Source organism: Elephas maximus, chromosome 12 (assembly GCF_024166365.1).
Source record: "Elephas maximus indicus isolate mEleMax1 chromosome 12, mEleMax1 primary haplotype, whole genome shotgun sequence".
In the NCBI taxonomy this organism is placed as follows: domain Eukaryota; kingdom Metazoa; phylum Chordata; class Mammalia; order Proboscidea; family Elephantidae; genus Elephas; species Elephas maximus.
The window spans coordinates 110349550-110367703 of NC_064830.1; the positions used below are offsets into that span (position 1 = coordinate 110349550).

The window sequence follows — 18154 nt, forward strand, 5'->3', positions numbered from 1 at the left end:
CAGCCTCCACACATTACCAAGTTCCAAAACCACTTCAACACTGTAGGTATTTGTTAGAGTAGCACCCCCACTTCTCGATACCAAATTCTGCCTTAGTTCTTTAGTGCTGTGTCATGGATTGAATTGTGTCCCCTCAAAATATATGTCAACTTGGTTAGGCCACGATTCCCAGTATTGTGTGAGTGTCCTCCATTTTGTGATTGTAATTTTCCTATGTGTTGTAAATCCTAATCTCTGCCTGTGGTTAATGAGGTAAGATTAGATTATGTTAAAGAGGATTAGGGTGTGATTATAACACCTTTACTAAGGTCACATCCCTGATCCAGTGTAAAGGGAATTTCTCTGGGGTGTGGCCTACACTGTCTTTTATCTTACAATAGATTAAAGGAAAGGGAAGCGAGCAGAGCTTGGGGACCTCATACCACCAAGAAAGCAGCACTGGGAGCACAGAGTGCGTCCTTTGGACCTGGGGTTCCTGAATGGAGAAGCTCCTAGTCCAGGGGAAGACTGATGACAAGGAACTTTCACCAGAGCTGACAGAGAAGAGAAAGCCTACCCCTGGAGCTGACGCCCGGAATTTGGACTTGTAGCCTACTGGACTGTGAGAGAACAAATTTCTATGTTAAAGCCATCCATGTGTGGTATTTCTGTTCTAGCAGCACTAGATAACTAAGACATGCTTTGTTGTTGTTAGGTGCTGTCCAGTCAGTTCCAACTCATAGCGACCCTATGTACAACAGAACGAAACACTGCCTGGTCATGAACCATCCTTACAATTGTTGTTATGCTTGAGCTCATTGTTGCAGCCACTGTGTCAATCCACCTCATTGAGGGTCTTCCTCTTTTCCACTCATGCTGTACTCTGCCAAGCATGATGTCCTCCAGGGACTGATCCCTCCTGACAACATGTCCAAAGTATGTAAGATGCAGTCTCGCCATCCTTGCTTCTAAGGAGCATTCTGGTTGTACTTCTTCTAAGACAGATTTATTCGTTTTTTTTGGCAGTCCACGGTACACTCAATATTCTTCACCAACACCACAATTCAAAGGTGTCAGTTCTTCTTTGGTCTTCCTTATTCGTTGTCCAGCTTTCACATGCATATGATGCGATTGAAAATACCATGGCTTGGGTCAGGTGCACCTTAGTCTTCAAGGTGACATCTTTGCTCTTCAACACTTTAAAGAGGTCCTTTGCAGCAGATCTGCCCAATGCAATGCGTCTTTTTATTTCTTGACTGCTGCTTCCGTGGCTGTTCGTTGTGGATCCAAGTAAAATGAAATCCTTGACAACTTCAATCTGTTCTCTGTTTATCATGACGTTGCTCGTTGGTCCAGTTGTGAGGATTTTTGTTTTATGTTGAGGTGCAATCCATACTGAAGGCTGTGGTCTTTAACTTCATTAGTAAGTTCTTCAAGTCCTCTTCGCTTTCAGCAAGCAAGGTATGTCATCTGCATAACACGTCTGTCAGTTTTTCGTGCTATGGGGCCTTGCGTGTTGCTGTGATGCTGGAACCTATGCCACCGGTATTCAGATACCAGCAGGGTCTCCATGGAGGACAGGTTTCAGCTGAGCTTCCAGACTAAGACAGACTAGGAAGGACCCAGCAGTCTACTTCTGAAAAGCATTAGCCAGTGAAAACCTTATGAATAGCAGTGGAACATTTTCTGATATAGTGCTGGAAGATGAGCCCCCTGGGTTGGAAGGCACTCAAAAGATGACTGGGGAAGAGCTGCCTCCTCAAAGTAGAGTTGACCTTAATGGCGTGGATGGAGTAAAGGTTTCAAGACCTTCATTTGCTGATGCAGCATGACTCAAAATGAGAAGAAACAGCTGCAAACATCCATTAATAATCGGAACCTGGAATGTATGAGGTATGAATCTAGGAAAATTGGAAATCATCAAAAATGAAACGGAACACATAAACATTGATATCCTAGGCATTAGTGAGCTGAAATGGACTGGTATTGGCCATTCTGAATTGGACAATCATATAGTCTACTATGCTGGGAATGACAACTTGAAAAGGAATGGTGTTGCATTCATCATCAAAAAGAACGCTTCAAGGTCTATCCTGAAGTACAATGCTGTCAGTGATAGGATAATATCCATACGCCTACAAGGAAGACCAGTTAATACGACTATTATTCAAATTTACGCACCAACCACTAGGGCCAAAGATGAAGAAATAGAAGATTTTCATCAGCTGCTGCAGTCTGAAATTGATCGAACATGCAATCAAGATGCATTGATAATTACTGGCGATTGGGATGCAAAAGTTGGAAACAAAGAAGAAGGATCAGTAGTTGGAAAAATGGCCTTGGTGACAGAAACAATGCCGGAGATCGAATGACAGAATTTTGCAAGACATGCTGCTAGAACAGAAATACCACATGTGGTGACTTTAACCAACAGAAATTTATTTTCTCACAGTTTAGGAGGCTAGAAGTCTGAATTCAGGGTGTTGGCTTTGGGGAAGGCTTTCTCTGTTGGCTCTGGAGAAGGTCCTTGTCTCTTCCGCGCTTCTGCTCCTGGAAAATCTTCATATGGCTTGACATTTCTCTGCCTCCATCTCTGCTTGCTTGCTTATAACTTCTTTGCTGTCTCAAAAGAGATTGACTCAAGACACACCCTATACTAATCCTGCCTCATTAACATAACTAGGGCTACAAATTCCCAAAAGGGATTATAACCACAGGCATAGAGGATAGGATTTACAGCACATATTTTGGGGGGACATAATTTAATCCATAACAATGTGAAACAGGTTTCAGTGGGGCTTCCAGACTTAGAGGGACTAGGAGGAAAGGTTCAGTGCAATGAATTCCTTAATACGTCCTTAATATGTCCCTTCTAGCCATAGTCTTTGTAACTCCCATCAAATAACTGAGTGGGACCATGCAAATAAGGTGTATGGAAATCTAATGAAGGGATTGGTAAGTTTTGCCATCCTGCTGGCCTTAAAATAAGCCATTCCAGAGGTGGGAAGGGAAGATCTCACCACCAGCAAGAAAGAAGAGCCAGGAGCAGTGTGTGTCCTTTGGATCCAGGATACCTGTGCTAAGAAGCTCCTGGAACCAGAAGGCCAAGAGAGACAGCTGTAACACTGAAGATGGAAAGAAGCAGTGGCAGAGAAATGGCAGCAGCAGAGGTAGGAGACTGGCAGGAGATGGCGTGGTGGGCTTCCCAGCCCATGGAGTGAGAAAGTTGAGCACCTTCGGGCAGGAGTCTTGCTGACAGAATAGGGTACCTCTGGATATTTGGTGGAGCTAGGTTTGCTTGCCCATGGAGCTAGAACTGAGCACCTTCGGGACGAGTCTTACTGGTGGAGTGGGGTGCCTCTGGGCACTTATCAGCAGAGCTAAAAGAGCTTTGTAACACTTGCCCGACCAGGGCAGAGGCCAGGTCAAGGGACTGAGGGTTTGAGCGGCCAGAGAAAGGTGTGCCTGTGGACACAGCTGACAAGAGGTTGTCCTGATCAAAGAACTGTATCCTGAGCGTACCTGAACGTGAACTGTAACCTTTACTTCCCTAATAAACTCCTTAACTGTGAGTATGGTCCATGTGTTCTGTGTGGCCATTCCAACGAATTATCGAACCCAGCACAGAAGTTGCGAGTGCCGTGGAGGGGAAGGTTGGTGTCAGAATTGGTAAAAAAGTTGGAGAAGTGGTATGTCTGACCACTGGTTCACAGGAATCAGCTTTGGGTTGACAGTGATTCTCCTCCCCCCTTGTGAAGTCAGAGGAGGTCAGACGCCTCTGCCAAGTCATTTTTACAAAAGGCCTGGCGATGTACTTCCAAAAATTAGCCAATGAAAACCCTATGGATTACAAGGGTATGATCTACAACCAACCGTCGTGATGGCACAAGACCAGGCAGCATTTCATTCTGTTGTGCCTGGGGTCACCATGAGTGGGTCGACTCGACAGCAGCTAACGACAACAATGGTTGTGCCAAGGTCCTAAAAAAAGGCCACTCAAAGATGGAGAAATGTTTGAAATCTCCCCACCTAAAACTATCCCACTCCTCAGCTCAGTTTTGGGCCCCCAGCCTCTTTGAGGGCCAAGCATTTCAAATCAGCTGTAGCACTGCCATTCTGTTTCTCCGGCTATGTAGCTATGAGTTTTAGTTATTAAGGGGCTAATGATACTCAACAGGGTTGCCATGTTAGGTTTAGATGCATCATGTAATAACAATTTTTAATGTTGTCAGCTTTGTGGCACTAGCAGTTAATCTCTACATCTGTATTCTGTCAACATCATTTTGTAGTTGTTTCTTCAATTATCAATTCAGGAACCTCTGAGATTGTCAGAATGGAACCACATGGCTTCTTACAGGATAATGCCTAAAATGGTCATAAGAAACAGCATCTTGGGTCAAGGATATAAAAATGTCCAACTCTCACCCCTTTTCTCCCAACTGTTTCAAACTAGTGGTGGTGACAATGAGGTTGGCATGGACATACACTCTAAGATGAGCTCTCACTTCTCCCCTGTAAGATGGTGGACACCCAAGGCGCTATTCAGTGGATATTTCTACATCTTCTTCCTTATCCTCCCAGTGCTCACTGCCTTTGCCTCCTCCCTTCTTCCTAAAACATTCCTGTCTTTGTTTTCCCAGGAAACAGACTGTGATGAAGATGCCAGTTCATAAAGTTTACTTGGGAGTGGAGTCGGCAGGTGATACAGGAAAGGGAAGGCAGCCAGTAAGCAGTGCATTATTAAGCCAGCCAGCACAGTGGGCTTAATCCCACTGGGATTCAGAATCACCCTAGGCAAGGAATGAGAGAGCTGGGGTATTTATCACCCCACATCTGTCGGTCATTGGTTCAGGACTGCCCTTGGGGGAACAGTAATTCCCATGTCCTCTTTTTTTTTTTTTTTTAAGTAAATTCTCAATAAATATTTATTGAATAGATCAGGAAACAATGAGCAAACACTAAACATCTCCTATTGGGTCCTTCTGATGCATGTACACATTTTGCAAATTTTTGGTATTTTGAAATATACATCAAAACTACACTGGTGCCATCTCAAATCTTCCTGGTAATAGCCAATAGTTAAATGGAACCAATGAAGATGGTGAGGAAGCCAACCAATAAACCAATGTATTATACTAATTTTATTATATGATAATACTAAAACGTATTATTGCCTGTATGCAAATGTGATGGATCAATAGACCTTCAGTTGTAGAAAGATCTTCAAGCTAAGTATTTTACAATACTGATTCAAATTGCATATTCTAACTCCATATACAGATGACACAACCTTGCTTGCTGAAAGTGAAGAGGACCTGAAGCACTTACTGATAAAGATCAAAGACCACAGCCTTCAGTATGGATTACACCTCAACATAAAGAAAACAAAAATCCTCACCACTGGACCAATAGGAAACCCTGGTGGCATAGTGGTTAAGTGCTACGGCTATTAACCAAGAGATCGGCAGTTCGAATCCGCCAGGCGCTCCTTGGAAACTACGGGGCAGTTCTACTCTGTCCTACAGGGTCGCTATGAGTCGGAATTGACTCGACGGCAGTGGATTTTTGGGTTTGGTACTGGACCAATAAGCTACATCATGATAAACGGAGAAAAGATTGAAGTTGTCAAGGATTTTATTTTACTTGGATCTGCAATCAACACTCACGGAAGCAGGCATCAAGAAATCAAAAGATGCACTGCACTGGGCAAATCTGCTGCAAAGGACCTTTTTAAAGTGTTGAAGACTAAGGTGCGCCTGACCCAAGCTGTGGTATTTTCAGTTGCATCATATGCATGTGAAAGCTGGATAATGAATACGGAAGACTGAAGAATTGACGCCTTTGGATTGTGGTGCTGGCGAAGAATATTGAATGTACCATTGACTGCCAAAAGAACAAAAAATCTGTCTTAGAAGAAGTACAACCAGAATGCTCCTTAGAAGCAACGATGGGGAGACTGCATCTCACATATTTTGGACATGTCAGGAGGGATCAGACCCTGGAGAAGGACATCATGCCTGGTAAATTACACCGTCAAAAGAAAAGAGGAAGACCCTCAACAAGGTGGACTGACACAGTGGCTGCAACAATGGGCTCAAGCATAAGAACGACTGCAAGGATGGTGCAGGACTGGGCAGTGTTTCGTTTTGTGGTACACAGGGTTGGTATAAGTTGGAACAACTCATATGCATTCATTTTTTGTGAGTTGGAACAACTCATATGCATTCATTTTTGTATTAGTGTGGTAAAATATATATAACAAAACATTTGCCATTTTAATCATTTTCACATGTACCCCCATGCTGTTTTGACTCACCATGCTCACAGGCAAAGTGGGTTCTGGAAGACCCAGGGTGACCTCTGACCAAGATGCAGGTGTCAGCCACTGGAAGTCAAATTGGTGCACACCAGGGGTGGATTATCCAACAGGCAAAGATCTGGTGAAACCAATGTGGAATTGTTTGCTACAGATTAGTAAGTAAGCACAAGTAAGTCCGTGGCTACCTTGCTTACTGGGTCATCTGCCCCTGGCAGGGACTGTAAATTTGAAAAGAGGCTTTGATTCTGTAGGAAGCTGCTGTGAGGGTTGGGAGTGAGAAAGATGCCAACTATACCTAAAAGCAGAATCTTTGATGTGGTGAAAAAATGTGAAGTTGTTCACTATAGATAATCTGGTAACCAAGGTAAGCACTACGCTTATCTTGTCTATTGGATAATCGTTCCCTGGTGCACACAGACTGGCATTAGGGTCTAAGAGAAGGTGGGCAGGTGCCAACAACAACCACTACAATTCTCTTCCCCTAGCTTCCATGCACCTCACTGCCTCTGTGAGCACTCCTTCTCAGGCTCCGTGAAAGATTCATCCTTTCCTCCTGGCTGCTCAGTGTTTGAGAGCCTTTAGCCTCCTCTTACTGCTGTCTGTCTACACTTCTTCCCAGGGGCTCATTCACACCCAACAGAACTTCAGTCATCTCCTCTGGATGACTCAGAGGTTTACTCACCACTCTAGACCTGCCCCCTGAGCTCCAGACCTGTTACACGCCATTGCCATTTGGCAGTTCCATGTCGATGTCAAAGGCATGTCCAAAATGGAGCTCACAATTTTCCTACTCCCTCACTCGCAAACTGTTCCTCCCAAGGTGTATTAGTTTCCTCTGGCCACTGTAACAAATTACCACAAACTTAGTGACTTAAAACAACAGAAATGTATTCTCTCACAGTTCTGGAGGTCAGAAGCCCAAAATCAAGGTGTCGGCAGTGCTGCGCTCCTTCTGGAGGCCCTAGGGGAGAATCTGTTCCTTGCTACCTCTTCTTGCTTCTGGTGGCTGCCGGGATTCCTGGGCTTGTGGCCACATCACTCCAATCTCTGCCTCTGTTTTATGTTGACTTCTCCCCTGTGTGTGTATCAAATCTCCCCAAGCCTCTTTGTGCAAAGACTTGTAGTTAGAAAACCAAAAGGGAAGGAACATGCTTGACATTTCTCAAGCTGAAAGTACTGAAGAAAAAATTCAAGCCTTGAGTTGCAATTTTGAAGGATTGTAGGGCAAAATATTGAATAACCCAGGAAGCATCAGAAGAAGATGGAAGGGATACAGAGTCACTGTACCAAAAAGAATTGGTTGATGTTCAACCATTTTAGGAGGTAGCATTTGATCAAGAACCAATGGTACTGAAGGAGCAAGTCCAAGGTGCACTGAAGGCATTGACAGAAAACAAGGCTCCAAGAACTTTGTTGAAACAACTGAGATGTTTCAACAAATGGATGCAGCAGTGGAGGTGCTCACTTGTCTATGCCAGCAAATTTGGAAGACAGCTACCTGGTCAAGCCATTGTAAGAGATCCATGTATGTGCCCATTCCAAAGAAAGGTGACCCAACAAAATGCAGAAATTATTGAACAATATCATTAATATCACACATAAGTAAAATTTTTCTGAAGATAATTCAAAAGCCATTGCAGCAGTAGTACACTGACAGGGAACTGTCAGATATTGAATTTGGATTCAGAAGAGGACATGGAATCAGGGATCTCATTGCTGATGTCAGACGGATCTTAGCTGAAAGCAGAGAATACCAGAAAGATGTTTACCTGCATATTGTTCACTATGCAAAGGGATTCTACTTATAAACAAACCCAGTGCTGTCGACCCTATACTTATGGATTATAACAAATTATGGATAACATTGAGAAGAATGGGAATTTCAGAACACTTAATCATGCTCATGAGGAACCTATACACAGACTATATGAGGCAGTTACTCGAATAGAACAAGAGGATGCTGCATGGTTTAAAATCAACAAAGATGTGTGTCAGGGTTGTATCCTTTCACCATACTTATTCAATCTGTATGTTGAGCAAATATTTTGAGAAGGTGGACAATATGAGGAAGAACGTGGCACCACGATTGGAAAAAGACTTGTTAACAACCTGCTATATGCGGATGATACAACCTTGTTTGCTGAAAGTGAAGAGAACTTGAAGCCCTATTGATGAAGATCAAAGACCACAGCCTTCAGTATGGATACACCTCAACATAAAGAAAATAAAAATCCTCACAATTGGACCAATAAGCAACATCATGATAAATGGAGAGAAGACTGAAGTGTCAAGGATTTCATTTTACTTGGCTCCACAATCAACACCCATGGAAGCAGCAGTCAACAATCAAATGACATACTGCATTGGGCAAATCTGCTGCAAAAGACCTCTTTAAAGTGTTAAAAAGGAAAGATGTCACTTTGAGGACTGAGATTTGCCTGACCCAAACCATGGTATTCTCAATTGCCTCACATGCATGCAAAGGCTATAAGGAAAGACCAAAGAATTATTGACACTGTTGAATTATGCTTTTGGTGAAAAATACTGAATATACCATGGACTGCCAGAAGAACAAACAAATCTGTCACGGAAAAAGTACAGCCACAATGCTCCTTAGAAGAGAAGATGGCAAGACTTTGTCTCACATACTTTGGACATGCTATGAGGAGGGTCCAGTCCCTGGAGAATGACATCATCTTTGGTAAAGTAGAGGGTCAGCGAAAGAGACGAAGACACTCAGGGAGATGTTTTGACACAGTAGCTGTAACGATGGGCACAAGCATAACAACAATTGTGAGGATGGTACAGGACCAGGCAGTGTTTCGTTCTGTTGTACATAGAGAATCACTATGAGTCAGAACCGACTCAACAGCACCTAACAAGAACATGCATGTATTAAAATATATCTGTAAGTGTACGTGTAATGTTTCTAACCCATAAAGACAAAGATTGAATTTATAAGGATACTGATACTAAAAAGCAATAATAATGAAAACTAAAATAAAATGAGGTATTCAACTTACATTGGGAAACCCTGGTGGTGTACAGCTGCTAACCAAAAGGCCGGCAGTTCAAATCCACCAGGTGCTCCTTGGAAACCCTGTGGGGCAGTTCTGCTCTGTCGTATAGGGTTGCTATGAGTTGGAATCAATTTGATGGCAACGGGTGTAGTTTTTTGTTTGGTTTTCAACTGACATCAGGACAGACTTATGACAGTGTCATCGGAGTGCAACCCCGTCGTAAGTCACGGACTACCTGTAGAAAACTTCTACAACTTAACAACAAAAAGAAAAATAACTCAATCAAAAACTGAGCAAAGGACATGAACAGACATTTCACCAAAGAAGATATTCATATGGCCAAGAGACACATGAAAAGATGCTCAGTGTCATCAGCCAATAGAGAAATGCAAATCAAAATCACAATGAGATACCATTTCACTCCCACTAGGATGGGTAAGATAATAAACAAAAGAAAATGGAACATACCAAGTGTTGGAGGGGATGTGGAGAAACTGGAACCCTCATCCATTGCTGATGAGAATGCAAAATGGTACAGCTGTTGTGGAAAACAGGCTGGCAATTCCTCGGAAAACTAGAAGTAGAGCTGTCACATGACCCTACAATTCCAGTTCCAGGTATATACACTAGCGATATAATAGAAGTGACATGAACTGACATACGTGCACCTATGTTAATTGCAGCCCTATTTACAATAGCAAAAAGATGGAAACAACCTAAGTGCCCACCGACAGATGAAGAGATAAGTAAAATGTGGTACATACACTACTCAGTGATAAAACAAAATGAAATCACAAAACATCTTGGAACATGGATGAACCTGGGGGACATTATGTTGAGTGAAATAAGTCAATCACACGACAAAAAATTTTATGTTCTCACTTTCATGAAATGACATAAACAGGTAAATATACAGAAACTAATGTTCATTAATGGTTACCAGAGATGGACGACCAGGAGGAGAAGTTCCTTTGCCAATGAGTCAATTCTGACTCACCGCGACCCTGCAGACACTTGTTATTTTTGGTGATGGGAAAGGTAACACAGAATGAGGATGAAGTGTACATAGCTTGATGAAGGTAAAAGACGTCACTAAAATGTACAAAAGAAAAAAGTACCTGTTGGTAATTGCTGTTGTTGTTGTGTGCTGTCAAGTTGATTCTGACTCACAGTGACCCCACAGGACAGAGTAGAACTGCCCCACGGGGTTAACAAGGAACACCTGGTGGATTCAAACTGCCGACTTTTTGGTTAGCAGCCTGAGCTCTTAACCACTTTGTAACAACCAAAAAATACGTGCTCAGGTATATATGTATGTATGTAGGCACAGATGTGTACAGGTACGTATATGTGAGTATGTATCTGTGTACATGTAGGTGTATCTGTATGTACATATATATGCATCTATATGACTATACACACATACAATCGTGCACCACATAACATCCATTTGGGCAACATCCAACTGCATATACGTCTGTAGTCCCATAAGGTTATAAGAGAGTTCAGAAATCCTGATTAGAGAACAGGACATAACCTCAAAAACAAAGAAAAAATTCTCCGAGCTGTTAAAGGATCAGCTCCACTGAAAGTTACAAGGCTAACAAAAATGGGAGAGGGACTTATATCAGATATGGAGAAACTGCTAATGATGTGGACTGAGGACCAAACACAAAGGCCAATCCCTCTCAGCACACTGATGATCACTGCTTAGGTGTGAAGTTTGTTTGAGATGCTTAAAGAAAAAGCAAGACCAGACTACATATCGAGTTTAGTGCTACCTCTGGGTGGTTCTGAAGCCTCTGCCAAGACTCCCCCCACCCCGCCACAGTCCCCCCCCTCCCCCCCGCAGCCCACCAAGCCTCTAACTGCGGTTTGGCTCAACCACGCTGCGGCCGTAACCAGTTTGACTTTGGTGCCAGAATCCTGCGCATGCGCGAACCAAGATTTTGGTGCATCCGCAGGACGTGAAGAGCAGTGTCCTCAGTCTCTCCTTGGACCTGAACATAACCGACATGATTCAACATCCGGACCCCCAAATGTGGACATGGGAGGGCTGAGGGCGAGAGTTCCAGGCACCAAACCCAACCCCCAGATGCCATTAGAAATAAAAAGCTCCCAACCCCCTCAGACAGCGAGCATGTGGCCTTATGGTCGCTAGACCCCAGTTGCTCCTTGTCTGTGCAGACAATAAATTTCTACTTTCTGTTTCCCCTGCAACTGGTGGTGTGGCGTCCGTCTTATTTTGATCGGCTAATAGGACTGGACAAGAACCCTCATTCGGTTACAGTTCAAGTGCTTCAAACGTTTTTTGCTGCATAATGTGAAAGTTAAGGGTGAGTACTCGAGTGCTAATGCAAAGGCAGCAGAAGAATTTGTTGAAACCTTAGATAAACCAGGTGTTTACACAACGTCCAAATCCCATAACGTCCTATTTCACGGAATGCATCGTGGACATTAAGGCATGAATGTACATAATAAAACATATTATATATATATGACATAACCAAACACCTGGAAGGATTGGATTTCTGGGTTTGAAGGATTAGGACCATAGTCTTGTGGGACATCTCAGACAATTGGCACAATATAGTTCATAAAGGTATGCCCTACATCCTAATTTGCTGAGCAGTGTCTGCCGTGTTAAAAACTTGTGAGCAGCCATCTAAGATACAACTATTGGTCTCTATTCATCCAGAACAAAAGAGAAAGAAAGAAACCAAAGACTCCAAGAAACTCATCTACAAGACAAATAGTCTACACGACTATTTGTCTTGTAGAAGGTGCCTGGTTACCACTATCAACTGTTTTGACTGGGCCACAATAGATAGACCTTGACAGAATGGGATGAAAATGTGGAAAAGAACCTCACATTCCAAAAAATGAAAAACGAAAATTGGTCTACTGGACTGGTGGAGACTGGAGGACTCCCTGAGACTGTTACCCCGAGATCTGCTTCAAAGCTTGAACTGAAACTGCTACCACAAACCGTGGATTCGAGCCGTCTGTCACAAAGCCAATATTGAGACGGGAGGAGGTAAGCAGCAAGAGGGCTTTATTGAACACAGGTGTATAACAGAGAGAGTTAAATTTTTCTCAAATTCTGTCTAAACCTAGCGGACTAATTGGAGAGTTTTTATAGGGGGAAGGTCAGGGTTTAGAGGTTTTTCAGGAATGTTGGTTTTTCTTTGAGGTAGACACGATGATAAAGTGATCTATTATTTAGTCTTGTCTCTTCATGCCAGCCTGGAGTCCTGCACGTCTTCTCATGTCTTGGTTTCTGTCGCAAGATAGATCTAAGCTTTGTTCAGCTACCTCGCTTTTGTGTATTTTTTTCTTTGGGAGAGGAACATAGTTTAATCAGCAACTAAAAACTGATTACCTTATTTTTCTTTAAAGGAACAATCACGGGACAGATTTCAGAGCAAGTAATTATGTTTCGAAGACTAGCTTATACAGTTATACTAAAACATTAAAAAAATATCTTATCTCTACTTCAGTACTAAAACCCTGAAGAAAATCAGTTTTTTCTACTTCAAAACTAACCAGTCAGGTCATCTTATGGCTAAATAACAGATTGGCCCACAAAATACCATCACCTGTAAGTACTGTGCTCCTTTAAAAAATCACCTATATGGGGCCAAACGGTCAACAATTACTTCAAAACAAAGACGAGAATGTAAGGGGCAGGGAAACGAGCTAAAGGGAAACGCAACAAGCACAAGGGAGATGAGAGCGTTCACACGTCGGGAAGGGCACAACCGCGGCCACTCAACAGCTTGTGGAGAAATGTTGGCTGGGACCTGAACTGCTGTGTATACCTTCACCAAAAACACAATAAAAAGTTATTTAAACAAAAATACATACAACAGCAGTAAAGCCCAGTCGTTCAGAGCCTTTGCTCTGGCGAGTGTGAAGAGATTCACCCCTTCTCCGGAACTGGGATGGCGTTCCGGGTCAATGGTGGCCGAAGGTTCGTGCCCTTTGACCCGGGGCGTCCGGCGGGCGCGCTTTGCGACAGGCCGTAAACGCGCGCGGCGGAGCATGGCGCTGTACGCGGCCGCCGCGGCCGTCCTGGAGGGTGTGGAGAGCCGCCAAGGCTCCATCAAGGGGCTGGTGTACGGCAGCCGCTTCCAGGTAGCAGGGCTCGGGCGCAGGGCTAGTGGGGCCGGAGGCGGTGGGGGCCGTGCGGGCGCTGGCGGGAGGCCGAGCCCGGGGCGGCGCGGCTGTCGCGCCTCGGGCTCAGCCGCTGCTTTGGCCGCGCGCAGAACGTGAAGCAGCTGTACGCGCTGGTGTGCGAGACGCAGCGCTACTCCGCCGTGCTGGACGCCGTCATCGCCAGCGCCGGGCTCCTCCGCGCCGAGAAGAAGCTGCGGCCGCACGTGGCCAAGGTGACGGGCCGGGCGGGGTCCCTGCCACGCCGCAGGCGGGAGCCCAGGCTCGGCTCGGGGGTCGCCGCCCGGGCGCGGGGGTCCGTGCCCTGCTGCCGCGCAGCTTAGCAAGCAGCTCACCTGAAATGAGGGTGAGCAAGTCCTCACTGGGGTACAGATCGAGGTGGGATGAAGATGCTAACTTCGACCTTGTGTGTAGGATTATGTAAGACCCCGTGTAGCGATGGCATAGACCCTGTAAGTAAACAGAAAGGTAATGTCGAGGAGGAGGAAGGTTGGGGTCCAGAGGTATACTGGTGAGCAACAGTGGAGAAAGGGACCAGAGGGGGAGGCAGTACACCAGGTTCCCACCCCGGGTCTGTCCTTGATTCCTTGAGTGATCTTTGATAAAGTGCTTCACCATATGCCAAGGCGTTACTAACTTAAGTTTTTCTCTTTCTCCATCTCCAGGTGCTCGTGTATGAGCTGTTGCTGGGACGGGGCTTTCGAGGGGGTGGGGGCCGATGGAAGCCTCTGTTGGCCCGGCACCAGGCAAGGCTGAAGGCCGAGTTGGCCCGGCTCAAGGTTCATCGGGGTGTGAGCCGGAACGAGGACCTGTTGGAAGTGGGATCCAGGCCTGGTCCAGGTGAACTGGAAAAGGGCCTGGGGGTGGGAGTAGCCAAGGAGGGCCCTAGCAGGGCGTGCTGCGGTCCTGCCCACTCACTGCTGGTTGCGTCCTAGCCCTCCAGGTGCCTCGATTTGTGCGGGTGAACGCACTGAAGACCTGCGCCGATGATGTTATTGATTATTTCAAGAGACAGGGTTTCTCCTACGAGGGACGGGCTTCCAGGTGAGAGCTAGAACCCTGTCTGGGCATCCTGGGGAATGGATCATGGGGAGAGTGAGGCTGGGTGGTTGTGACTGCACGTTTCTTCCTACTTTTCCAGCGTTTTCTCCCATCTCCTCCTACATTGATATTCCTGGCAGTCCCATCCTACGTTCATCTCATGTGTTCCTCAGTTCTCAAAGCCCTAACCTCTACCTCTGACTTCCACCTCTAACCTGGTGATTTCCGTCTTCCAGGGTAGACTTCACTCTTGTACAGGCTTCGAACTGCTTCCTTCTCTTAGAACCCCTGCTGAGAATTTGCATTTCCACCCCAGATATACTGAGTCAGAATCTACATTTCAATGAGATCCCCAGAGGTTAGCATGTATAGCTTCCTGGGAACTTGTTTAAAAACAGATCCTTTGCAGGGCTTTGAGCTGCAGGAAGTGGTTGGAAGCCTTGCCGTGTATTCCTGCCTCTGGATCACATGACTGTTTCTCAAAAATATAGTCACAGTGTACGCCAAGCTGTGTTTACCATCTTCCTTCTCGGATTCTGCACCATCTGCATGCCCTAATTTAACCTAATGGCTGTCATTCTGCCCCAGCCCTTTGCCCAAGCCAGAACCCGAGTCATTCTACATGCTTCCCTGTTTTTCCTCCCAACATCGACTCTGCAGCTTTTAGTGTCTTTCTTAGATCTACTTCTTTTTCATCGTGGACATGGCTTAGCTTTAGGCCATCATTTCCTATCAGGATTGGTAGAAGAATCTCCTCAACTGGTCTCCCCACTTCCAGACCCACTTGCTTCGTTTGTCCTTGTGATTGGCTGCAGAAAGATCTAGAGCCAGATGTGATGCTGTTACTCCCTGCTGTAATGCTTCCTCAGCGCTCCCTTGTGCTGTGCCTCCTGCTTCCTCTTTAGGCCCATCTGCCACGGCACCATGTGCACCTGGTGCCCACAACGCTCCTCCACCCTCCACTGGACTCCCAGCTGCCTCCCGCTTTGTCTTTTGGCAGCTCTGAGCAGTCGTTCTGCTCTCCCCTTCCTCCAGTCTGTTTTAAATGCTCCTCCTTCTGCCTCTTGGTACCCTGGTTGGACACAGGGGTGGTAGAGAACAGCTTGCTTTGGGTTAGAATTCCAGCTGTGGCACTTCATGGCTTTCCGATGCCTGTTTGTGCGTCAGTCAGGGTGAGGGGACAGTACTGCCTCGCAAGATTATAGTGAATGTGGTTTTACGCTCAGCTCCTCGTGTAACTCCTTGTCCATCAGGAATCTGCTCAGACCTTTCCTCCATTAGTCCCTCCCCTGGGCTCCTCATTTAATAGCAATGGCAGCATTTGTCATGTCAAGTAGTTTTCTAAGTGGCCTGTGTTAACTCATTTAATCCTCACAACTGTCATCTTACAGAAGCGCAAACTGAGGCTTTATCCAACTGAGATTTATCCAACCGAGCTGCCACTGCTGGTAAACGGCAGAGGTGGGACCCCGAGCCCAGCCTGTCTGGCTTGAGAACCCACTGACTGTGCTGTCTCTCTCTTATCACCCTGTTTATTTCTTCAGAGCAGTTTTAAATACGCATAAATGAACGGTTAAAGTGGAACAATATGTGTAGCCTAGTCTAGCATGGAGGAATTCAGAAAATGTCAAGTTAATGGTTCCTATTTCCTGGTCCTAACCTCTTCCCTGGCAGCCTTGAGGACTTAAGGAGCCTCAAGGGGAAGCATTTTCTCCTGGATCCCTTATTGCCAGAACTGCTTGTGTTCCCTGCCCACACGGATCTGCATGAACATCCACTGTACCAAGCTGGTCACCTCATCCTACAGGATAAGGTGAGGAAGATGCCAGAAAAGGGGAGACCGGGGGAGTGACAGGCCTGGGGTCTGCGCTAACTCGTTGCTGTGCTCTTCCTGGCCAGGCCAGCTGTCTCCCAGCCATGCTGCTGGCTCCACCACCAGGCTCCCACGTCATCGATGCGTGTGCTGCCCCAGGCAACAAGACCAGTCACTTGGCTGCTCTTCTCAAGAACCAAGGGTGCGTGCTGCAGGCAGTGGAGAGGGAGGGATGGGGCCTGAAGCTGTACTTCGTAAGGAGAAAGAAGGAACTCTAATAGGTCACGAAGGTAGGAAGGAGGATCTTCCTTTAAATATTTCCTTCTAGACCTGGAAAGTTGGGGAAGTTTGTGGTAGAGCCCCAAGCTAAGCCTCCCAGTAGGTTACAGGTGTGAGATATGGATCTCTTAACACATGGGACAGTCACCTAACATGGGGTCACTTGACTGCTGACCCCTGTGGGCCATTTAAATACTTGCCTTGTGTGCTGACTTCATGTACACTTTATTGCATGTAGTTCAGAGTGGTGGATAAGCCTATTGAAGGCGTGTGTGTTACTGCATCAGCTTTTTCTCCTCTGAGGATGGAAAGTCATCTATCTCTCACCTGTAGCCCTTAGATGCTCTATAAACCCTCAGCTCACCTCTGACCTTTCCTCCAGGAAGATCTTTGCCTTTGATTTGGATGAAAAGCGGCTGGCGTCCATGGCTACCCTCCTGGCCCGGGCTGGAGTCTCTTGCTGCGAGTTAGCTGAGAAAGACTTCCTGGCGGTCTCACCCTCAGACCAGCGTTACCGTCAGGTCCAGTACATCCTGCTGGATCCTTCTTGTAGTGGCTCTGGTGAGAAAGTGTGGTCGAGGGACTGAGATCCAGAGGAGCCTAGTGCTGATGGGGTAGTAGTTTGTTGTGGTCTTAGGTTTAGTCTGATCTATAAAGTGGAGATTTCAGTATGTAATAAGGCAGCCTGTAAAACCATGTAACTGAAACACTTCTCCTTAGGTATGTTGACCCGACAGTTGGAAGAGCCCGGGGCAGGCGCTCCTAGCAAGAAGCGCTTGCATGCTCTGGCAGGGTTCCAGCAGCGAGCTCTGTGCCACGCGCTCGCTTTCCCCTCCTTGCGACGACTTGTCTATTCCACGTGTTCCCTTTGCCAAGAAGAGAACGAAGACGTGGTACAAGATGCTCTGCAGAAGAGCCCAGGGACCTTCAGGTAATGGGCATCCAGCAGGGTGTCAGGGAGGAGGAGCTGCTCTTACCTGTCAGTCTCTGCTATTTCTTCCCCCCACCCCAGGCTAGTGCCTGTCCTACCCTCCTGGCCCCACCGAGGCCTTGGGACCTTTCCAGGCGCTGAACACTGCCTCCGGGCCTCCCCTGAGACCACACTCACCGGTGGCTTCTTCATTGCTGTCCTTGAACGGGAAGAGGTGTCAAGGTGAGTGAGTAGGGGTCCTGCTTGGCAGGCACTAGAGGTCTGGGGCACATCTAACAACTACAATTTTCTTCTAGTTCAGTCTCACAGACTGAAGCACTGGGGCCTGAACTTACACCCAGCCCAGCTCCAAAGAGAAAGCAGCAGCAGCGAAAACTAGCAGCTGGTGCTAGCACACCACCCTGCACATAGCAGATGCTGACTTCAGGCCCTCTGACTCAAGCAGCAGTTTTGTTTTTGGAAGATGGTTTTTACTGCTGTAGGAAGAAAACTGGTATTCCTGTTTCTGCAGCTGGAAAGGCAGAGTGAATTTCCTATCTTTGGGTCCCTGCCCTGGTCCAGGTTCTCTTGGTGAGAGTAGAAGCGCTGCCCACCAA

General features: G+C 46.1%; 1 protein-coding gene across 1 annotated transcript; it reads left to right on the forward strand.

Annotated features, from left to right (window-relative positions):
• Window positions 1-13342: 13342 nt before the first annotated feature.
• NSUN5 (NOP2/Sun RNA methyltransferase 5) lies at window positions 13343-18093 on the forward strand. Its single transcript, XM_049902956.1, has 10 exons — window positions 13343-13455; window positions 13587-13709; window positions 14160-14334; window positions 14430-14538; window positions 16210-16348; window positions 16435-16550; window positions 17010-17188; window positions 17348-17558; window positions 17640-17780; window positions 17855-18093. Exons 1-10 carry the CDS (start codon window positions 13363-13365, stop codon window positions 17967-17969), a joined length of 1401 nt encoding a protein of 466 aa, XP_049758913.1. The 5' UTR covers window positions 13343-13362; the 3' UTR covers window positions 17970-18093.
• Window positions 18094-18154: the final 61 nt, after the last annotated feature.